General features: G+C 37.0%; 1 protein-coding gene across 2 annotated transcripts in view; it reads left to right on the forward strand.

The window, feature by feature from the left end:
* Positions 1 to 23,965, forward strand: part of FAM120B (family with sequence similarity 120 member B) — a 48,405-nt gene extending 24,440 nt beyond the window's left edge. For both annotated transcript variants that reach the window (XM_066178731.1, XM_066178732.1), the window contains exons 7-10: positions 14,394 to 14,600; positions 18,482 to 18,590; positions 19,854 to 19,967; positions 22,873 to 23,965. In XM_066178731.1, the coding sequence (XP_066034828.1) occupies positions 14,394 to 14,600; positions 18,482 to 18,590; positions 19,854 to 19,967; positions 22,873 to 22,925 (483 nt within the window). In that variant the 3' untranslated portion in view covers positions 22,926 to 23,965. The remainder of the gene's footprint in view (positions 1 to 14,393; positions 14,601 to 18,481; positions 18,591 to 19,853; positions 19,968 to 22,872) is intronic.
* Positions 23,966 to 24,693: the final 728 nt, after the last annotated feature.

Raw genomic sequence — 24,693 nt, forward strand, 5'->3', positions numbered from 1 at the left:
TTGTGATTCATTTGTGTTATGGCTCTTTGAACATATAAATCTGCATTCCAAACACGTAACATTAATCAATGTATGCTACTTACCAGCATTGTGCTGACTGAAAGTTGTTCACAAAATTTTGTTGTTTACCCACAAATGTTATGGCAGATCAGCTGTGCACACTGAAGTGCATGAAGTGTGAAGCTGGTCTTACACTGCGTCATGTATCACTTTATGAAGTGGACAGAATGTTGTTGGAATTGACTTCTGCGTGCCATTGTCAAGTCCTTTCCAAAGTTATGTCACTCTGCTGCTTATATCAGCACTTCATGCACAGTCCCACAATGCCTTCTGTCTGCTGTGCTAGAAACCAACACAAGATTCATGTAACGTAGCTGAAACTTTTTGTACCAGGCCACTTTATAGATCTGCTCCTTGTCTTATTCTATCAAAATTCAAGGTAGTGCCTTTGGTAATAGTTTGAGCCAGAATAAATCCTTCTGAAGGGAATAGTGAGGAAAGATCTTGGTCTCTTTCTCTTCTGAGGTTGTGAATACATAAATAAAAGTTTCAAAACTTTCCCTCATTGCCTTCAAATTAACCTCTTTTCCTGTGTTTTGATGACCTGAATTTCCCTGTGGAAAAATGTTGCTGTTTCTCAGTTGCATGTGTATCTGTGTCCTGTCAAGCTGTATCAAGAGTAGAGAATTTAATAATGTCCTGGGAATTCTCTCTTGAAAGGGCAGGAGAATAAATAAACAGACTATCTTATACAAATATTCTAAGAATAATGATCAATAAAGTAAGCTTTCTGTGAATTACCATTCAAGCATTTAATTTTCAAAATCCCATCTCAGAATAGCTTAAACTGTTTTTACTCATTACTGTGCTTATTTAGTCATTTTACAAAACTGAGTTATGTTCAGTAGACTTATTGATTTATTTTAATAGTTAGTAAATAAAGTATCAATAGGTATTTAACAGCTTAATTTTCTAGATATTTGTGTTTAAAATCAAGGGATCCAAATGCAATGAATTACACTACCATGTAGTTTATTAATAAATGGAGTGTATAGTAAGAAATCAGGAATAGAGTTTAATCTGTTTACCATACTTTTTATTTTCCATTGAAAAGTTAAAACTGATCCCGAGAAACAGCTTAATCACAGAACTTCCAAGGACGTTATGGTAAAATTAGTCAGCATTTGCAAACTTTTATGAAGATATTTTCTCATTTGCCATTTTGGACTTGACTTTATAGTATTATTTAAATGTAGAAAAAATGCTTATTTCTTGTAAACAGTTCTGTGAAGAACACTAATTTGATTTAAAAAAAATTCTCCCTTTCTGTAAAGATGTCCATTAGCAAATATGTTTTAGCACAATACTTAACTTCCGCTATGAAATATGAGGGAAAATATAAATAGAGCCCATTCTGATGGAATGAAGACAGAGTTTCAGCCTTCACTTTCAAATCTGCTTTCTAATATGCTGTCCATATTTCATAGTTAATGAGATCCATAAACCCACAAGTCTATGGAACAGAAAAGTCTATGGTTTGAATAAAGTGGGTTAAAGCCATAAAAAATATAGTTTATCTCATGCTGAAAGAAAGTGGGCTGTGAACATGTAACTACATTGTACATTAAATAGTACTTTCTGAGAATAACATAATGTTTATACATGAAGATTTGATTATTTTTCAAGATCGATGGTTTCAAAATACCAAAATGTGCACACGATAGAAAAGACATTTTTCTGGTTAGATTTTTTCTAGTTTTCTTGTGCTGCCCCCCTTTTATGGTAGATTAGCATTCTACTTTGCCCAAGCCTCCCATAGAGCTTATACATAAGGTCAAAATTAAATTTTGGACCCCAGGTTGTCAATTTCCCTTCTTTCTATTTTAATCTGGTGTGTGGTGTTGGCAAAAAGCCCAGAGAGCCATCAGTCTAACTTTGGGGCCACTGCAGAGAAAGAGAGGCACCAGCAGTTGTGCTTCCAGACTTCCTTCTTATATTGTGCTAGCCCTGGTTGTTTACAAGTGCAATTATAGGTCAGTTTTCACCAGTAATTCATGTAAAATACTGCCCAAACAGGAAAAACCATAATGACTTACAAACACAATTACATTTTTTCTAAGATTTCTCTAAATATGTGACTATATGAAAAATTAGTATTGGAGGTATAAAGCTGTGAATCACATCTTTCCTGAAATTTGTGACCAAAGATGAGATGGAAAAATTTGGTTAAAAAGGAAATAAAAATTAGAAATTGGTAGATGAATGTTGGGTCCTGATAAATGATTTTAAAAGTGAAATAAATGTCAGAAAATAGGAAATCAAAGTTAATAGCAGGTGCATGGGTGCGCATACATATAACTGCTGGAATTTAGGCCATTTGCAAACCCTTTATATCTTTGCTTTAAAATGTCCCATTATGCCAGAATATCTGCTTAAGAGTAATAACATCTTTTGTACCACCTGTAAAAGGAGCAGTTTGGCTGCATATGAGGTATAAGACAGTGAAGAGCTGAAATATACTCCTTCAGTTTTTTAAGAGCTTTTTGTTATTTAAAATTGTTACTGATGTGAAATGAGCACAGTCATTCTAGATGAAATTAAAAGATTCAGAGAGTCTTTGCAACTTGTTTGCAAACAAACTTTCACACAATATGTATTAGGTATTTTTTAATTTGCTTTTGGAATAGTAATAACAATAATAAATACTCAGAAAACTAGTTAACTAGCTTAAAAGCTGGAAATTTCTGTAGCAAGAATTTTAGTTGCATAGAACTTTTGAGTATTTTTCGTTGTACAGTCTCATGGAAGCAAAATCACCTTGGTTTTATACCTTGGTTTACCTTGATATTATACCAATATTACACAAGGTATTTTTCTCTGAATATTTTCCTGAGAGATACTTGGCCACATCCATTTAAAATAGCAATATGCTTTAGAGTCGTAAGTAATAGTGTAGGTGTCTTGTTTGGGATTCCTCAGATTTAAAGAAGGATGTTGTTACATCTATTCTGTGTTTGTTCTTCTGTGCCGTGCAGACAGAAAACATAAGTAATACCCAGATTCTGAGCACTCAGTAATTTCAATCTGATGTGTTGGCAAGCCAGGCTATGTTTGTCAGCACCATTATGTGTGATATTTTTCAAACAGACACCAAACAGCCTTTGTGAGCTATCTGTATTTTTCAAAATATGACCGTTGAAAAAAATCCTTTTTTCCCCCAGGGAGTGTATGTTTATTGTGTCTGTGTGACTGTTTCCTAATTAATATTTGCTTGAAGTCTCATTGGATTGAGTAAAAGAGAAAATGCAAGTAAGAATATTGTAAAGATCTTAGGGATAAACCCTTCTTTTATACAAAGGACCTGTTTCTGTGATGTACATTAATATTAACTAAAATGGAATTTGAGTGCATTCCCAGATGCTTTACTGAATCAGGGTTTCTATTCCCTCAAAATTTGCATCTGTCAAAAGTGTTTTAAAAATTATAGGCAAGATTGTAACTGGCAGGTGGTGGATAACAGGAGGGATTGAGGTGATTTGCTGATCTTGGCGTTGCTTCCCAGCCCATTTTCTCATCTGTGGTCTTTAGGTTTCCTCAGTGTTCTGGGCTAATCTGGAACTAAAATGCAGCAGTATGGGATGTGATTTCAAGTTGGGATTGGTTCAGTCCCTGTTCAAAATTAGAAATATTCTTCTCATACTCAAGATAGTCTTAAATGATGAACCAGTCCAAATAGAACAGTTCCACTGCACTTACATGGGTCAAGCATTAGTGCAAATACAATTACATTTCAGGAGCTGTAGTTACTCACTGCTTACAGCACTTTTCATAGACCCATCTCTAAATTTGTGGCTATTTTCATAAGCATCTTTTGAAGTTCTGAAGGAAGTTTCTTAGTCCACTGACAATTAGCTCTACCTTTTTTTGCTGCTGTTGGTTTATAAGCATAGTAAAAAGAAATCTTAGGCTTAACTAACCTATTCAACTTTCAGACAAGGTTGGTGTTCTGCCCCAATCTCCCCATTTTCTTCTTGGCAAAATTTGGTATATTTATTAGTATTACCAGGGTCTATTTCCCTGAACATTTTTTGCAGTTGATGTGAGCCCCAGTGCCAGAATTCACATAGCTGTGTAAAATTCTATTATATAAAATTGGCACAAATACAAACCACAGCATAACTAGATCACAGAATTGTCATGGTTGGAAGAGACCTCCAAGATCACCTAGTCCAACCATCAGCCCAGGCCCGCCATATTCACCCCTAAACAACATCCCTAAGTGCCACCTTCAGGTGCTTCTTGAATACTTGCAGACATGGTGACATCACCGCCTCCCTGGGCAACTTACTCCAATGCCTCTTTTAACTCTTGCAGTTAAAAAAAAAATTCTGTTATCTGATCTTTGTCTCTCCAGGTGCAGCTTAAGGCCATTTTTCTCTTGTCCCTTCACTTGAAGCGTGGCAGAAGAGACCAACCCCCACATCACTGCAGCCTCCTTTCAGGTAGCTGTAGAGAGCTGCATTGTAGGTCATCTCTTCTACTTCGTGTAAAATATTCATTTGTTTAGATGGATTCTGTTTGCCCAGGCAGAAAATCTTGCACTAGGTTTTGAGCAAGGATCTTAAAAAGAGGATTTTTATTCCTTTGGGGAAGATGGTCTTGCATTTTTCTGCATAACTGTGCAAGTTTGCTGTGTGTTTCTGTGAGTTTTCCCCTTTACTGTCCTGTAGCTCATAATTAGCAAGGTTTCAACAACATGGAAATAGCAGCAATATTTCAGTTATAAATTGCTTTTCGACTGCATATGGCTTAAAAAATATTTCAGGATGCTTAAAGTAAAAGACACTCTGGAATTTCAGATAACAAAATTGCTGTTAATTTTTAATCCATGCCAAATAATATTGCAGGAAGTGAAACATGGTTATTAGTAGTGAGGGTAATAAAGCTCTCCCAAAATATCAAGCAAACTGACAGCTTTGAAAAAGCCAGAGATAACTTATTATAGAGACGGGAAAATAAATATTTCTGGTATCAACTGACATTTTCCTGCCAAGTTTGTGCTGGTCAAAGTGTACGTTTACCTGTGAGTTCAATAGAAGCGAGCAGCCCACGAGGCTTGGAGGTGGTGTTTGCATGGCGTAGGTGGGGTTTCTCCCCTGTGCCTTTGAGGGCTGACCTGTGTCCCCCAGGGCAGGTGACATCCAGGGGCTGGAGCCGGGAGGGAGCGGGGCTGTCGGGAAGCAGTGGCACACGCGCACCTGCCCGTCATCTGCTCGGGGCCGCCTGCACCTGCCCGCGCGCCTCTGTCACGCCTGAGCAGGAATGCGAGCTGCACATCTGTCCAGGCTCTCCCTGCAGAGCAGATGGCTGTGTGCAGCTTCGGGGAAGCCCAGTGTTTTCTGAAATGAGCCACTTAGATAGAGGTGGATGCATTTTTAGGCGTATGGTTACAGTGCTTTGGTGGACGTACTGGTGGTTTTCAAATCGCCGTAGTAGGAATGTTCATCTGGAAGGAATCAGAAACAGCAAGGCCAACCAAGAACTGATTTGTTCCCTTTCTTTTCAAGTGTATTCTTGATTGACATGGCCATTGTCCAGGGGTTAAAAGTCAAGACTGTGTCCAGTTCCTATCTGTTGCTTCTCCTATGAGTTTGGTCAAATTGTTCAGTTTTTTCTTGTATTTTAGTTGTTGCTTGTAACAGTCGTGCAGCAGTAGTCTCACTAATATAAGGTTTTTAGCCAAAAGTGCTGGGTAAATGTGAACTTTTATTATGTTAACATTAATACTGATGTCATACATATATTCTCCTCCCCTTTGTATTTGTTTTGGGGTTATTTCATTTGATGGTCACTGAGAAACAGCTGAGATGTGGTTGAAGGAACTTTTTATAAAGAAATGGAGGTGTGTTAAGAGAAAAGTGATAAAAGTACCTTGTAATATCCCTTACCAGCTTTGTTTTTTAGCATCTCAAGACATCATCACTTGTTAAGACATTCTAATCCCAGTGTTACACATGAGGAAAGAACATACAGGGACAAGAAACACCAATTCTGTAAAGGTAGTTTTGTATTACCTCCAAAGAAAATTAGTGATTTATAGAGAAATTTAGTTAGTTGTTTAGTAGTCTCATCAGTGTGTCTAGAGTCACACCAGCACCATGCACATTACCTGAAAAGGTGTATTACATTCATCTAGGCTGCTATATATTATCCTGATAGATTTAAAAAAGAGTCATTCAGTTCCTTGCCAAGTACAAAGCTGTATTGGTTTTAGCAAGGACAGATAATGCATACTTAAGTATCTTTTCCTATTTAGCAGTAGTTTTCTATATACTCTCTTTGTATAGAATACACAAACATGTCTTGGCAAAAAATGTTACTATGCTAGGACTTAAGTTCTGTAAGTTCCTCAATGAGTGCTTTACTTTTGAATGTAATAAAAGCAGAGATCTGCAAATACACTTTTAAAAATCCATCCCTCAACCTGCTCAGTGCTTTTAACTTTCTAGCAAAATCATACAATTGTATGTTGTATTAGTACCCTGAGGCTTCAGTACATTAGAGGAATAGTTCAGGCTAGGAGCAATGGTAAGTAGTATTTTTCAATTACAGGAGGCTGAAAGCATAGTGGTGTTCTGCAGGAAGTTTATTTTGGCACAGCACCTTCTGCATTAAAAAAAAAATTAAAAAAAAGGTGTCTTTTGTTTTAAAATGGCTGCAGATCAGTTCCTGAGGCTGAAATGTTATCAGCAAAGTGCCTGCAGAGTCCTGAAGGGCTGCGATGGGCTGAAGGGCTGCAATGCCAAAGTTTGGCTTATTACAGAGCATGCATTTTCTTTAAAACATCATTCTTCTCTGTATTCAGTAAGTCTTTAAAAATGGCCAAGTTACTCTCACATAAAGTCTTTCCCCGTTTATTTTTAATTTGCCCCAACACAGTGCTAATACTAGAAAATGTAGAATACTACCTGTAAATAATTTTATTTTCTTTAAAACCTAAAGTTGTAGTCAGTTCTTGAATAGCTCAGAAATCTTTATTGGTGCAACAGCTGTATGCACCAAACGAGGATTCTCTAATTTCTCTGTATGTATTCAACTAAACCATAGCACAGGGTTGGCATTCTTGTGCCAAAAGGCAGCAGCTTTCAAGCTGTATATGGCAATTTTCCATTTCAAAAGGAATAGGTGTTCTGGAAGTGGATACTCTATTGTAGCTTAGTTACAAATGAAATCCTGATACATTGAACATACCTGATCACAGGTTACAGTTTGTCAGTTCCCTTCACAGGTCAGCTGAAATGGTGCTGCGTGACTCATTAGATTTGTCTTGGAGCTTGGGATTGTCATGAAATAAAAGCAGACAAGTTCTTATTTTCCTCCTCAACCTGTGGACTTAACACCTAGAAAATTACTTAGCCAGAATTGTTTACTGTGGACCAGATCACTTCAAAGGGTGAACCGCAGTATCAACAATCTTATTGTGCAGCTGCTTTGCAATACAAAGAAAGCCAAGGAGGAAAAAAAAAAAGAAAAAAAAACCTATATTGCACTGGCAAACAATATTTGGTCTACTGGAATTCTCTACAAAAGGTATCTTAGTTAATGACAATTTTATTTGAAGAGCTTATGACATGAATAACAGTTGTGATAATGTTTCTGAAAGCTGCAGTGCTTCAGATGTGCTAAATTTTGCCTGATGTAATTCTGCTGAAATTCACTGATCTTTCTGTTGGTTTCAGTGGGAAATAAATCAAACTCTTAAGGAATATAAACTCAAACAGCTTAAGAGAGGGGGTGGTCCTACATTAGGACGATTGAATAAATCTTGAACTTCCACTCTGAATCTAGGGAGGAAAATCAAGAATACTAATTTTTAAGCTTGGCTAATTAAGCCTGGGACAATTGTAGCAGTGAACTGAGCAGTTGCAGGCCTAACCAGCTGTCATTTGCCAGTAGAGTCTGAGACTGTGGAAGGACAGACTGCTGCTTTAGCAAAGGCAGCCAAGCACACTCTGCAGAGTAGTTCTGTTGGTGGCAGAATTTTTACATCTAAAACTGTTCCATGGAGCAGTCCTGTGATTAAACAAAGGAATAGCAGTGGATTAAGGTGTGGATAAGGACTTTAGGTCAGGAGTAGGTCAGGATGAGGCAGCAGCAAATGAAGACCCTCATTTTGAAGATGTTGATAATGGAGCTAGACGCTGTAGAGTAGAATGCGGAAATCTATGGTGAGTGTCAGAAAGTAAGAGTGGAAAATGTTTGGTATTTGAAGGAAAGTTACTGGGAGAGAAATGACCTTTTGCATGCTGTTTAAATTTTTTCTCTCTGTCCCCTAATAATGTTTGAATGTGTTGGCAAATTTCAGCTGCATTTGACATAAATGTAGGAGTCTGGGAGAGCAATACTTACTGCTGGTTCTTTTAAATAGATAGGAGGGAAGATGGAGAAGGCACTCAAAGTTGCCCAAGAGGATGAAACTTTATTGTGGCATCAATTTTATTAGAGTATCCAGGTGAAAGGGAGACATCGCTACAGGCTACAGGAATTTTCAGAGTCCCAAAAAAGTAAAATGTATTTTCCTACCAAGTAAATTCAATATTATCTATGTGATGGAAAGGTGAGGAGGTTTAAGGATAAGTATATCACCAAAAACATGAGCAAGCATTTAAGACAGTAAAAATTAAAATCCACATGAATCCATTCACTTTTGTAGAAGGGACATGGCTGCTGGCTGGGCTACAGTCAGATGGTTAGCCTGATGTCTATAATCCAAAATTGATGTCAGCATTCTGTAGATGTCAGAGGTATTGTGGACTGTCACTAGCGCTTTAGATCACAGTTGAGCAGTTGTGGCTAAAATAAGAGAAGTAATGTTATTTCACTCTTTCTGCAGGTGTTAAAGTGCTGTCCATTGCAGGACTGAATAAATAAGCTGAGAGGACTAAACTTTTTAACTGCAAAATTCATTATCACAGAAGTGTCACTTATGCTGGGGCTTTTTGTGGATATGATTAACAGCTCTGATAAAGGCAACTGTTTCTGAAAATTAAACAAGAAATGAGATATAATCTTTTTGGAACTGAAGGGAATTTTTTTCTAGTTGCAAATTGGTTAGCAGTAGTACTTTTGTGTTAATATTTGTAGAGTACTTAATGGTAAAAGCAATTCTTAATTTTTTTTTAAGTTTACTTCAGTAGTGGTTTTGGCTTAATGTAAATATGAGTGTTGTTCCACAGAGAGGTATCATTTTACAACAAAGTCCTGATAAAACCCAGTAAATAAACTTTCCTGAACATATAAATACTAAACAATTGGGTTGTTTACTGCTAAATATTTACTTCAAAGTCTTAGAAGTGTTTAAAAACTGGTTTTTCTAGTTTCTGTTGCAGCCGATGCCCTCATAGGATCCCTTTTCAATCCCCGTTTTCCTTTGCACACACCTTGTTTAAGCAGGAAGAACTTAATTTAAGCCGTAATCTTTTATCAGAATAAACCTTAGTCTGTTTTCAAAATACTGGTGCTCTTCTCCCCCCTCAATCTGGCAGGGCCCAGCAGCTTATTGCTTAAAGCTGACTGATGCCTAGTAAATGCACTATTTCACCAGCCCACCTCTGCAGGGTGACATTCCTGTAATTTACCAACATTACACCTGTTTAGGTTATCTTTTTCTCAAGAACAGAGAATAGAGCTCCTGTGTGCAGGGGCTTTAGCATCCTGTCCGACTCCCACTGGGAATTTATACTAATGGCTGAAGGCTGGACAGTCTGGTCTCTGTCTCTGGGTTGAGGTTGTTTAGTGATGCTTTCCATTGCTAAGACTTATCGTCAGCTGAGCTTTCATCTCCCTATATGTAGCACACACTGTGCCTTAGTGCTCTCAGGCAAAGCTAAGCCTTACTGTTTTAATGACAAGTTCCTGAGATAGGATCTACCTGCTGCCTTTATTGCACAAGCACAAATTGCCTATGGTTAAATATTTGATCATTTAAGATACAGGTGGCTTCTGGGGTAGTTAATATAAGAAGCAGTAATACTGATAATATACCGACTGAGTTCAAATGGATCTAAAAGGAACTGGTTAAACTAGACAAGTACACAGATTTTGATCACTACCACTTGAATTCCGGCAGTTTATTGCATGGGACAAATTACATTGATTTGTAACTATTCTTATTGAATTGATACATTTTTAACCAGGAGTCTTCAAATACTAACCTGTCCTTGAGTGTTGTGTTTTCCCTTTTATCACAAAACCAGGTATGTTCTTTTGGAGGTGGGTAGGGAAGGGAGGAGTGGGAGAAATGCCTTATGTAATTTTAAAGCTTTTCTTTTTAAATTTCTATATCAAAATGCTGGCCATAGTCATGTCTTCTGTATTTGACTTCATCATAGGAAGAAGGCAACAGAACAGGAGAAAACCAAACTCTAACCTAAGTAACAATTATTAATACAGACTTTTTACATTGAAAAAGAGCATGCCCAGAATGTTGTTGAAAATCCTACTAAAGGAGCCAGGTTTTAAATGAAATCCTGTATTTAGTACATTGAGATACAGAGGACATGTAAAGTAGCACAAATAAAGAACTGTGAAATTGTTGTCATACCTTTTCTCCTTGGTTTCAAGAAATTCACATGGTGAGATGGCTTTGCTGTGTCTGCTAGCAGACATCTGTCCTGTTCAGATAGTTACCCTCACATTTCAATTGTCATAGAACCTAATTATCATTTTGACAGAATTTGAAGCTTTTAAGCTCCAATCAGTTGAGGGGCAAGCAGGTTTTTTAGTATGTTCCTGGAAATAGTTTGTGCAGCTTTCAAAATGCACAGTATAAGGTTTATACCTCTATCAAAAAATCCCTTGTGAATATACAAAGAATGAGAGGACTAAAAGTATTTCCTTAAAACATAAAGGTATTTTTCCATCCTGATTATTTTTTAAATTATTATTTCATTAGATGAAATTTGAACTGGAAATTTGCATTCCATATACAAGATCCGTGTATTTTCTCTTCTTGTAAGTTAAAACTATTCAGCAGGATGTGCAGTCTCTCAGTCTAGACTTGCAAAGTGCTGCTGTGAGCAAACACCTTCCACCTTGCCAAGCCTCTTTCTGTCGCCAATGCACATGCACACAGCCACAGAGATTGGCCTGAACTCGATGATATGAGAGAAATTTGTAAGTCTTCTAGCAAAGAGATTTCTGAAATTGTTAGAAAAAAACTTTATACATAGTGTTGTGGATGCTGTAACACTTCTCTTGCTCTTTTCAAGTAGCTTACCCAGTTCAGATCAAGCCTCTGATATCAGTAACCTGTGCTGCCTGCAATGATGTTAGAGGACTGTGAACTTTTGAGTTCTCAGTCTTCAGTTAATACTGCCAAATAGGAAAAAGTTATCTTTTCCTTCAAGTGCTGGGAGGGTGAGGAGCTGCCATTGGTAGGCTCAGCAGCAGGAGCACAGCACAGGCAGCTGGTGTAGGAGGAGCAGTTCTCACACATTCCCTGTGTCTCTCTCACAAATGTCATCAGCTGGTGGTAGGAGTAGCAGCAGTGAGATCACAGAGCTGTGTCTCACGTGATTCACTGGGGTCCTGAGTTTATAGAAATGGTAAAAAGAACAGACACAATTTCCGAAAGGAAGTAATCTCTAGGGTGTAATGCCCTGCAAGGCAAGACTTCTTTTCTTCTGGAATTTTCCACTTCTCACCATGATGTCTTAACATTGCAGACACCAAGCAGTTGTGAGCATTCCCATGGCAAGGCAACTGTGTGGTTTGCCATGTGCACAGCCTCATTGTTACAGACTCACTGTGCTTTCCTTTTCTTTGGTTTTCATTGCCAGACATGGAAAACAGAAACTACCCTTTAGTGAATGTATTTCCTGTCCTATTAAAATAAAGAAATCACTGTTGATAGCTCTTGCATTGGTCTTGCTCATACTAATTTCCATTAAAACACCAACCCTTACCTGGTACCTTCACACACAAACACACACACAAATCCTCCACCCCCCAATACTACAGTGCTTTAAGAAAATTCTGGACTGATATCCCTAGACAATGAAGTCTTCTAATTGTACACCCTGTCACCATCGACATTATTTTATCTTGTTGGTCAATATGTCTTAAGTTTAACTGAAAAGAACACAGCTATGGTTGTAAATGATGTGGACACACTTCCTTAGCAGGTATTAAGATTTGATCTGATGATCAGAAACAATCTAGTAAATGCAATGGAAGAATCTCAGCTACAACATGGTAAGTGACTGTGTGCATTCTAGCAGTTTACTTTACTACAAATACTGGTTCACTTAAACAACATTCCTCTTTCAAGTACCCTTCAGCATTGTTAAACAGTTTGCAAACCCCTGCTTTACTTGCCAGAGCAAGAGAGTTGCAAGTGTGTGTGTAGTTACTAGTCTCAGCTGGCAAAATGGTAGCTGACATCTGGAGGCAGTAACTTCCTGAAGCTCAATGGCCTGATCCCCTACTGAAAATACATTTCTTTTAAAGGGAGGGCACAGGAGAGTCTCCTTACTCAAATATGAAATGTCACAATGTGAAAGATAAGAACCTTTCATTTTCTAAATGACTGCTCAAATTCTAGTGGAAAGTGTCCCTGCCCATGGCAGGAGGCTTGAAACTAGATGAACTTTAAGGTCCCTTTCAACCCAAACCATGGTACAAATTCTGTGAAATTAGCTTGCGTTTTCTGCATTTGTCTGGATGTCAGTGGTTGTCTCCAGTTGTCTGCACTGGATGAATTTCAGCTACTGACTGTCCTGTTGGGTCAGTGCCCTGGTGGCCAGCCTGATGCCTTTCCAGGAATCGCTAGCGACAGAAGTTGTTCTTCCCAGAGGGCTCTGAACCTCCCTGCCTGGCATCTCCCTGCCTGCATCTTTGTATCTGAGTCCTCTTTTGCTTTTGCATTTTACCGAGCAGCCTGTGGAGATGCACCTCATATCTTCAAGGCAGCTTTACAGAACCCTACTGCCCCTTGTCTGTGGTTAGAGAGAGCACCATCACAGAAGTCAGCTTCACCTAGGCAAATTATGCAACAGAATTTAGGTCATTGCATAATAGTGCACAAAACCTAGCTCCTTCACCAGGGTCTGGCTCTATTTTCCAAATGATTTGTGATTTTCATTTTTGGAAGAAGCTTTGTAGCTCTTTATTGCTATCAAAGGTTTCCTGATTTTGTTATGTGGACCTTAGGAAGGAAAAATTCTGATTCATTGCTACTACGTTTCACAGATTTTGCTACTACTTGTCATTTTTTAAAGCATGTGGCACTGATGGCGTATGTTTATACCTTTAAGTCTTTTGGAGATCTTTTGAGGTGTAAGATGTAGTAATAATGGTCAACCCTTTTCATTTCATTTCAGTTCATTTCATTTCATTTCATTTCATTTCATTTCAAACAGTTCACAGCCCTCCAGAAGCTGGGGCTAAGACAATTTGCCCTTTCTGTTCTGCAGTGTTTTGGATACTATTCTATTTCTGGAATAATTTATACTGTAAGGGTACAACAGCTACCACGGATTACAGTACTGATGACCACACTGTTATAAATCTCTCCTGATCCTAACAGACAGCTTTGGTACAGACTGGAAAAGGCATTTCCCACTGACAAGCTTTGTGCTGTTTAAACAGTACTTAAAATCAGAGTTTTCCCCATACCGGATTCAAGGTTTTTATATTTTGCTCTCCTCTGCCACGACAGGATGTTAAATTCACCCATGGAGTTTATTTTGGCTGTGAGTTTTAATTGTCTTGTTGAGTTTCTCATTTTGTATTTTCTAAATGTTGTCACACGATTCCAGTATTTCTTCTGGAGACGTCCAGGTTGAAGTGAAATAATTTGACTTTCAGATTACAGTCAAAGGAAATTCTAGAGTGTTTAAAATAAAAGCTTGGATACAATGAACTTTGTTCTGTCAGATCCTGCAGTTTAAATGATCTCTAAACGCTGTAACATTTCCGGGGTAAGCAAACTCTGGAAGGTCAGTGGATCACTGTACACATCAATTTGTACTCCCAGTTCATGTTTTGCATTCCACTAACAGAACTTTTTTTTCTGCAGAACTGCTAATGCTTGGAAAGTACTATGGAGCCATTTATTTTTTCTTTCCATTTACATTTTGAATGTGTTTGTCTTAAAATTTTGAATGAGATGCTGTATTTATTAAAATTCACTTCTTTCACTTGATTGAATAAAACTAGATATAGAACCCTCAGACAAATTCTGCTTTGGAGTAGAGTGCCATCATTGTCACAACATCAGCACAGTTGATTATTTTCTCTGCTGTTTGCATGTTTATATGGTAAGGTGATGGTAAGATGGCTCATATTTCCTGATTTGTGAGACCTGCCTTTGTGTGTGTGTGTGTTCACAGCTTGCCCAAGTAGACTCCAGGGCTGTGCATCTGGGTGCTGTCCTTATCCGTGGTCTTACGACTTTGCTCATGGCCAACAGTGCCTGTGGCTTTCCGTTTAGGATGGATGATCTGATGCCTTGGGCAGTGTTTGATGGAAAACTTTTTCAAGAAAAATACCAGCAGTCGCACCGACGTTGCTCCGTGGAAGAACTTTTGGAAGGCAATGTAAGTAATCGCTTCCTTTTAGTTCTGCAGTCTTTGTAAAAATATACATGTCCATTTTGTTTGTTGTTTTAATATTCATGTTTACACGGTTCTCCTTGCTTTGTATTTTTCTTCTCTTTCTTATTCTTTTTTGGTTCTCTCCACAAAAAACATTTTTAAAAAAAAGCAGAAATACCGAGCTTATGAAGGAAGCTGTAATTTTACCTTTACTTTTGTTCCCACTACTCAGAAAGTGATAGAAGGAATATAGTTGTCAATTTCAAAAATGAAAATGCCCACAATAGTTTTCTAGTACTGAGGTACTGAGGTGTTGGTGAAATCTTTCCCCCATAAGATTTTAAGCAACTTGTTAAGAACACCTTTTAAAAAACAAGTGTGTAAGAGTGATACGTTTAAAGGCATTAAGGAACCTAAATTTTGAGATGAAGGTTTGACAAATTCAAAGAGGAACTGGAAATCAGAAGAAGGTACATTCTTTTAGAAGAGGTAAATATGGGTATTTCTTTTAGAATTCTACCAAGTACCTCTAAGTACTTATTTAGTTCTCAGTCCCACTTTATCTTGCAAATCTGAGGATTTATAAGATTTGCATGCTGTGTTACCAAAAGACCGGTATGATTTCAGTCATGTCTGGGCAGGGAGGTACCGGGGGCCAGCTGAGCACCGTGCATTGCACTGTGGCATCATGTCCAGGCTCAGAGGTCAGCTAGACTTGGTGCAAGATTTTACTGATGCACTGGTGAAGCCTCAAACCAGACCTGCCTCATGCCCCACCAGCACAGAATATGTGGAGAGATGCTTGGGTAGATCTGTACCCATCTGGAAAGGTAGCTCTAAAGACCTTCAATTAACGTGTCTTTTTTAATTAATGTGTCTGAAAAGCCTGTATCATTTAATTACTTTTGAAAATCTTACCTTTGAAATGCTTCTACCTGCTACTGAATGTATCACTTGAGGTCAAAGTAAAGTAATTACAGAGAAAAAAGGTTTCAGTTTTGATTTATTTTAATCTCATGCATCCAATGCCAGTTGTTTTTGTATAACTTTTGTGATTTTTGTGTCCAGCATACCATGCTGATCTGGAATGAGGAGTGCAGCTCTTGTGGGTGGGTGGAATGAACATGTTCTTAGCATGAAGGGGGAGAATAATCCTTTCCATATGTGTTCAATCATATGATTAGGACCATAACCTCTATCCAAATCCTGTGGTTCCTATTAATTGGTCTGTTGATTTCAGTAGATATTGGATTGGGCTAATGGTTCATCCGGGAATTTCATGCAGGACTTCTGCAAAACAATAGAGGGTTTAAAGAATAAATGGGAAAATGTAAAAGTATCCAGATCTTTGGGAAATTGATACTTGTTTTCCATTTGGGTAGAATTCAGGTTAGTGGGTAACTTTGACAATACATATTTAAATCTGTACAACTTTTGTATTAATTGATACAGATATTTTTAAATGTGTTACATAGTATGTTTTAGCTAACATTTTAAAATCTTGTGTTAGTGTGAGAGTTCTATTTTATTCTGTTTTATAATGAAGATGAAGAAAGACCTTACTTTCCTAGAACAGAGTTAGAAATCTGCTTGGTCAACTGAAATATCTACGTTAGGGTTTTTAAAAGCCTGATGCTCTGTTTTAAACAAACCCCAGATAAACAGTTCTGTTGTGAGAAAAAATACTTTAGCTATGTGTACTTTTAGAGTTGTTTAAATACCTTTTTCTTTTTTAGGTACAATTTTATGGTACATATATGGCAGAGATATGTACCCAGACTAATAAAATAGCTTTCCAGCTTATCAGTTTGAGGCAAGAATCTGTTTGGGGAAAATTGCCAAGAGATGCCAGTTTAGCTGGGAACTCTGGCAAGGCAGCAAGTATATGTGATTGGTTTTTTCTATTATTATAAGTTCAACTTTAATAAATAAAAATGGCATTTAGTTCCTGGCAGAGCTTAATGTACTGCTGGAAGCCAAGATCTTTCAGCACTTGTTTGTTAACAATCTAACCTTGAGCACCATAAATCTAACCTGGTGATAGTGACAGTATTATATTCAGAAAAAAGAAGTTATTCTACATGGGATGTTTTGTTATGGAAAAGAAAAATAATAGGGAAAAATTAGTCCTTTGGTTGTTCAGTGCTTGTCTCCTAACTCTTAGGGTCCATTCTCTATTATCTGGACAGTTACATTGCTTCAGGAACTTGAGGCAATCTCAGAATCAGTGGGGGTTTTCTTTGAATACAGTTAATAGGTTTCTGACAATTACAATGGAAATACAAACCTGGTTAAATATTTACATGTATGTCAAAAATTTTGAACATTTTAGGGGTTGCTTCCTACAAGTTCTTATACCAAAATAAGAAAATGTATACATTAAATACAGTTGATATTTTTGCAAGTTTTTGTGTAGCTCAGCTCTTTGTAGCCTAACAGCTGTTAAAGATTAAAAAATGGGCAGGTCTGATAAGAATAAAATTAGAGCCATCTTGTTTTTTAAAAAAATTATGCTAAGCTCATATTATGCTAGTTCTGTTTTTCAAAACTGTAATCTTATTAGTTTGTTTATCCACATAGAAAATTGCCTATAATAGTCTCATAAAGAAGTGAGGCAATGATATTATCATTTTATTAGCCTTTTTATTGTGCTTCTTACTAATGAGTATGCTCGTGATCGATTTTTTAAAATTAAAACCAAATTACATCATGGGGTTGGCATAAATGATATGTTTTGTTCTTTTCTGATCTTACTTTTCATCCAACCTCCATACATTCTGAATTTATTCTCCCAAGAATAAAATTAAAGGTTTTTCTCATTAGAGGGTGTTCTTCACAGGCTGGACCCAGTTTTTGTGGTAAAACGAAATTTTTAAAAAATCTGTGGGTTTTGGTTAAGTCTCTTTGAAGAGGTTTGTTAACTCAAAAATGTATCAGGGAATTTCTCAGCAGGGCTCAGGGAGTCAGACTCTACCTCTAATTTAAGAAACCTCTCTAGTTACTGCAGTCTTGCTACCTATTAGATTTTTTAGCTTATCCTGTCATCATCTTCTCTCCTTCCTGCTCCTAAAAAAGGAATTGCCATCCTGTAAAAATCAGTGCAATTTTATGAAAATCACAAATTATTCTATGATTCTAAAATCTCTCTTTTCCTCATTCTCTTCATTGTATAGTAAATCCGACTTGCCTGGTACCAGTCAGGAAATAAGAAATACATTCTAAGACTGTCACTTTTTCAGATCTCACAGGAATCAGAGAAAGTTAAGGATTTATCACATCTCTCAGTATTGCATCCTTAAATAGCTTCAGCTTGTCCTTTTGACAGTAGAATTTTTCATCACACCACAAGGTAAACACTTGAATTTAAGTCCCCCGTTTCTTTTTAGACTTAGTTGTGTTTTATCAGTCAGGAGTTGGGGCAGATGTATTACTGTTGGGTTAAGTTTTGTTTCTAATGTATGAGATGAATAGACTGATTTTAACTGGTGTATTTTCCATGAGTTCATCAGTCTTATCTGGAGGCTTTAACCATCTCTGCCTGTGGTATTGCTGATGGAAGGCTAGTTAAGTGTATCCACAGGTGCAAGGTCGTAGAATAGGACAGCAAGGGATTTACAGATGTGAGCAGAGAAGGAAAAAATACTTCACTGAGAAAGGGGGAAGCATTTCTTCTGCACCCGTACTCATCCCTCCAAGTATCCACATTTAATATTAAATGTTCAAACTTTATTTCCTGTGAAAGTGTGAACCAGATCTACCACCTTCATGCATGCACAAATGTGGCTAAGACAAGTCTTATGGTTGTTTTGTATGTGTTAAATTTATGCTACAGCTGAAGAAAGAAGAGCAGAAGAGTAATTGATTTTTAACTGTGTTTTCTGCAGGAGTCTTTGTACACACCCTTCCAGAATCTGAAGTCTTTCATTTGCAAGGTTTGCATGGCAAAGAACAGAACAATACAGAGCAGACCAAGAGGGAATGGATTTAACACAGGTTGGCAATTTTCTCAATAAAGTTAATATATAGATGAGCTAAATTATCCTTCAACAGCAGCAGCAATTACATAGGCAGCCCATCATGACAAGTAAATCTTAAGTTCTTTCTCCAAGAAGCAATGAATAGATCTAAGAAAATATTTCCCTTTTTAGTAATTTGTGTGAATTTCATTACCCAGGTTTACATAGAATAATATTTCCATCAAGGTACATAGTTAGTGAGATATATGAAATAAGTATCATTCTTTGACAGAAACATCACTATTTATTCAGTGACTAAAGATATTTTTATAGGAGAAATTATATGACTCAGCTTTTTCTTTCATTCCCTCAGGGGAGTTATTTAACATTGATAGTTGAAGGTCTGAGTGAGGCATTGAAGATGAAATACTTCTTATTGGACTTGCTGACATATTTCAAAATAGGAGAGAGCTTTTGGGCAATTTGAAGAACTGTGCTTTTTTGTTTAAAATCTTGCTCTTTTTCCCCCAGCTTTATGGCTCAGTTTGCTAGAGAACTCAGTTTGCAAATTTTTGTTTTCCCTACCTGATCTGCCTGACTTTCAGGGAAAAAAACATCTAAAAGATTTTTAACCTCAATCACAGGTCAGCCTGAATGTTGAGGCTTTGAAACTTTGAAATAATTTACACTGAATCTCAGTGTTTATGCTCATATTATATTTATTAGTTGCTTAATACCTGATTATCAGTTATAATGTCTGTGAGGATAAAATTACCCTTCACAATTCCTTGAGCAAATTACAACAGACAGAATGATTTTCTCCTAGTTCTGAACTTTGCGTTATGTGGCAGCAGCACTTCTGATGTGGCTCTACAACAAGCTCATGCTGGACACTCAAAATTGAGGAGATCTGTTGGTGATTTGTAGTACCAGACCTTGGTAGCATCTGCTTTTCCTTGAGAGCTATATTTAACCATTTTAATTATGATTTGTGATTCCAATTTGAAGAGAGATTTCTGTTTGTTTTAATGACTGCAGTCTCCAAATCTGTGTCATAAAATTTTAATCTGGTTTCTAAATACACTTGTTAACAGCTTGTAATCATGATGTGCATAGATAGAAATGAGGACAAGAACCATGCTTGTTAGGCTGACTTTAGTTTGGAAAAATCATAATTGTGAGTGAGTATTTTGGCACAAAACTAAGAAATACTGTTTCCTGAAAAAGAATATGCTGTCTCTCTTTTCCTTCATTTAATCTCACATACTGTCAGAGTTGCTTAGTGAACACTATTTTTCAGGAAGAGAACAAAGAGATTTTAATCCCAGGTTCCAACAGCCACACAGAAGTCATTATGTTTCTCCATATCAGAACCAGATGAGGGGGTTCGCACAAAGACATCTGCAGTCCCAAGGTAAAAAAATGAATACATGTTTGTGGATTTGGAATTGTTCTTATCACCAGTATAACAGCTCTGTGTCTACCTGCAGTTCATGTTTATGTTTGCAGTTACCCTACAGCAGTCAGTGACAAAACTTGCACCAGTTACACAGTTGTGTATTGCCACTTGCAAAAACTAACTCTGCAGGGTGAGGTGGCGTGTAGCATTGTAATCTGCAGTCATCTTCTACTCACAGTGTTCTGGGAAATAAGCCTTCATGTGGTATTTGTAATTTTCATGCTTGGTCTCAGATGAACTGTGTTTAAAATTGTAATAGTTCTTAAAACAAATTGGCACAGCTGCACAGAAATGTGTCTGAAGTCTTTAGCTGCAGATCTCGTTCCTACTTCAACAAAAAGCTCAAGCATATGAATAAAGTTAAGCACATTCTTAAGTGGTTTTCTAGATCAGGGTCTCTGCTTCCAGGTCACTGCCTAAGTGATACAAATGCAAGTTCTGTCTTGCCTTGGCATTAATCCTAAGTCATTCACCAGTCTCACTTCTTGAAAAGAACAGACATTTCAGTGAAACACCACTGTGGATAGCACTGTTCAGTTGACTTAGTTCAATTTTACTTCCTCGTTACTGTGAGTTAAAGCACATACACGTAGATTAAAGAAACTAAGCAAAAGGCAGAGAGGTGTCTAAGAAACATCAGTTATTTTATTACATCTGCAGAGCCTGAATTTCTTTTATGTTTCCAGGTGAGGTTTTCAAATACGATCAGTGGTGTGATTAGGAAATATAAATAATAAGTAGACACAGTGAAGTCTTTAATGTGTCAGCTGCCACTGTTGAATGCTTCAGAGTAAGATAATACCATTTGATTCACAAATAATACTCTTTGATCTTCTTTGTAAAATATAAAGCTAAAATATAGAGTATGTTTGCTGATCATAAACAAAACTCAAACTGGTCATTGTTCTTGATCATCTGAAGAAACCTGATGTTCAGGGGTCAGATAATCTCTGACCAGCTCCAGAGATCTTACGGCTAGAGTCTGTTCTACAGTAACTGTGCTGCTGTGTTATCACTGTTTTTCAGTAGCATTATTTAAACACCTTGGCTTCTTCTACACTAGCCATATTTCTTACCCGCAGGACACTCTTAAAACATGACCCCATAACTGCAGTTAAATTGCCTGGTTTTTAAGTTAAACAGGTTTATTGGGAAAATGTCCTTATAAAAGAGCCCTGCAATGTTTTAGAGCTCCTTTTAAAGTGATCTACCAACATGACTCATTTTGACAAAATTCTTTTCCTAAGTTTGCTAATATTAGCAGGGGTATTTGGGTTACTTCTCTATATAGCTGTTGTATCTGCTATATGTGTTTCTCACCAAAGAGAGAGGAAAAATAACAAAAAAAGTAGCCATTTTCTGTTCATGGTAGCTTATGTGATAAAACTCCCTAGTAATATTGCTGATATCTGTCTGTCCCATCCTCTGTGTACCTTTCCATGTACACTGTTATGGCTCCTGTTGTTATATGATGTATATAAATATATATATAAATATATATATATATATATATCATTGGATTAAATGCAGTAAAAAGAAATGCAACAGTAACCATGGGACCCATATCTTCTGTGTCACGAGTGTACGTAATGATTAGGCAGCCTTTGCTCTCTCTTATCAGTTAATGTTTAAGAATTCTGTGACAATGTCTCAGCTTCACCTGTGGAGGAAAGAGTGCCTCCCCCAAGAAAGCATCAACCCAAGAAGCAGTGGTATTTCTCTGGGAAGATGGCTTGAATCCTCTCAGTCAGAACAAGAACTGGACTCAGGCATCCTTCATTTTATGGTCAATTGTAACCACCCAGCTGCTGTAATGAGTAGCTCATCCTCTAGCTGTATTTTGAGTGGGGGGAATTCAGCTGTGGCTCCTTTTTTGCGTTTTGGGAGGATTGGGGTTTTTTTTTTGTTTGATTTTATTCATTTAACTTCTCTCCATAAATTTCTTGGCTGTGTGTTACAAATGGATAAAAGCACATCCATGTTACTGAGAGCAGGACATCTAAGCCTCAGGGAGGTAGATTTTCCCTTAGTATTTCTTGTTTGATTATTTATGAATTTTAGGTTTGTGGCTGTAGCACCACACCACAGCCCATATACCCTATCGGTAGACAAATTTCATTAATTAGAAGTTAAGACCACTAATACATTGTTTTACATCACAATGTTAACTCATTCTATAAGAACCTAAAAATAAACTGAGCATTAAGAACTATGGAAATCAGTGTTAATTATCTGTTTATTCACAGAATGTAATTGCATCAAAAGGGTACATTCACTTCAGTCTTAGCACGCTGTAAAACACATAACTGCTGATAATACTTAGTTAAGTCTTTCACACTGGTGTCACTTTCAAGCATGTTTCTAATTAATAGGATTTTGGTAAAACTGTAATGCAGATGGGACCTGGTAGAACTTCAGTGCTGAGAAAAGGCTTAATTTACATTGTGAGTACTGCTTTGCTAGTAGGACTCTTAACTAAAGCAGTATTGTGCACAGACACACTTAAGCCACTATGAAAATATTTGTAAATATAGCTTATGTCTGGTTCTAAACAGTGTATTATCCTTACCTAAATTCATACAATCAAATCTACCAGCCACAGATGAGATTCACTATCCCAACCTGTTAATTGGACTAGGTTTAAAAGTTACGATCACCCAAGAGTTTTAAGAAGAGCCACCATGCACTTTGTCCAAGATCTCAGAATACTAGCCATAATTACACACCAACTGGAAAGGGACATGTACTTTTTAAGATATCTGTAAATGTGACTTTTCTTGCAGGCTGTATCTTACTAAGCCCTTGTTTTCCGGCTTTAATGTTCATTCAATGTATTTAATTCCTCTCTTACTCTCTCCAGGTAGAGGATCAGGACATCCACACTGTAGGAGATATCACCTTCCTCCACGGTAAAGAATTCTTGTCTACAAGTGGCAAACTGGGATGGTGGAATAGTTGCCACTGGGATAATTTTTGTTTATTGAAGACTGTTTCTATGAACTTTGCAGAGTAACTGAATGGTGTGGCTGTGGAGGAAATCACACAAAGCTGAGGCTGTTCAGCTTGTTAATCACTTACCATGTTAGGTCTAAGGTTGTTACGACACCAGAATCACTAAAACTTAAGTTACAGGTACCTGAGGCACAGTGGCATCCCAGTATAGCTACATTGTTTTGTCCATTGACAAAGGAAAGTCTGAACTGGTTTTTATAACATTGTGAGGTATTCCTTAGTGTAAATTTAAGGCTTAAACTATAATTTTTGCATATTTTTGTAATGGTTGTTTATATTACAATACTTTCCTCACCATGAGTAATGTGCCATGTCTATGCTGTATTGTGGTTTATGTCTTGATTGTGGATTATATCTCTTAAGGATTATCCCATTGTTACTGAAACCCTTAAAAGTTTGAAACATGGCATTACTGATGTAAGTGTCATCTGCCAGTGAAACAATGTGACCTTCTTGTAACACATAACACTTTTTTACAAAGGAAAAAAATGCTTTTACATTTGCTATAGTCAAGCAAATTTATACTTTTACTTAAGCAACTTTTTATAATTTTTTCAAGTGAAGAAAGAATCTATCATGTTCTATTTCTATAATGAATAGATCTATAAGAACTCAATATTTCTTTTCTGTCCAGAAGTCTAATTTAAACACCTTCAAAATTATTTCTTAAAAATTTTTCAGTTAATGTCGTTTCTTAGGCCTTGTGTGGCTAGCTCCTTTAGTCAACTGTCCGCGGAACTTCATTCCTGTTTAGTATCCATGTTATGTCAAAGTGAATAACATTGTCAGAAATCCAAAACTCCGTATTCAACTTCCTCCCATGTATTTTTCTGTTTGTAACCCAATAAATACATTTTTCATACTCTGTATATAGCAACAATCCAACTAAATAAATAAGCAATATGTATTCCTATTTTAATTAAAAGCTTGAGCAGACACCATTTCATACAACATAGTGTCTTGATTTGCATTTCAGGAAATGCACTCTCATCATAGGGGTATTCCTGCTTCCTTTTTCAATCAATTTGCAACTGACTGTAATTGTACTATCATTTTTTATATTATCGTTTTTATCCTTCCCCTCTAAACCTTTTGAAATCATGTGGTCTGAATTTTATGGAAACTTCTCTGGTTTCAGGGATCTCATGATGTATAATAGTGTATTTTAAAAGAATGTGATTATGTGCCAGAATTTGTTGGTAATTCCCTCTTCAGGCTTTGATATGAGAAAAGATGTCTGTTCTCCTCAATAAAAAAAGTTAAATACAGTTAGAGTGGGAGTTTTGCTGTGCTAGCTGTGGTATGAATTGTTGGTAATAATTACCCTGACTACTGAAGAATTGTTAGCGTCTCTGTGAGGTTGTTTTTCTTCCTAATGTTCGACCATAAGCAGAAGCTGGTTATTATTACTATTTCCAAGCCAAAAGATTTTTTTCCCACCAGGAATAGCAGAGGGAAAGCAGAAGCATGAAGTTGAAACATAGAGGTGCTACTTTCCTGTCTCATTGAACTTTGAATTGTTCACAATAACCCAAAGCTTATGGACTCTAGAAAGAAATCATATTGGAGAACGTGGCCATAAAGGTTTCGGTTGAACAGGGTTTCCTTAATATGTGGACTACGGGGCTGTTTTGAATGGTTACAGAGCAGAGGAAAAACAGACAAGCAG

The sequence above is a fragment of the Chamaea fasciata genome, unplaced genomic scaffold (genome assembly GCF_029207755.1).
Source record: "Chamaea fasciata isolate MVZ Bird 193981 ecotype frontalis unplaced genomic scaffold, bChaFas1.0.hap1 SCAF_3, whole genome shotgun sequence".
Classification (NCBI taxonomy): domain Eukaryota; kingdom Metazoa; phylum Chordata; class Aves; order Passeriformes; family Sylviidae; genus Chamaea; species Chamaea fasciata.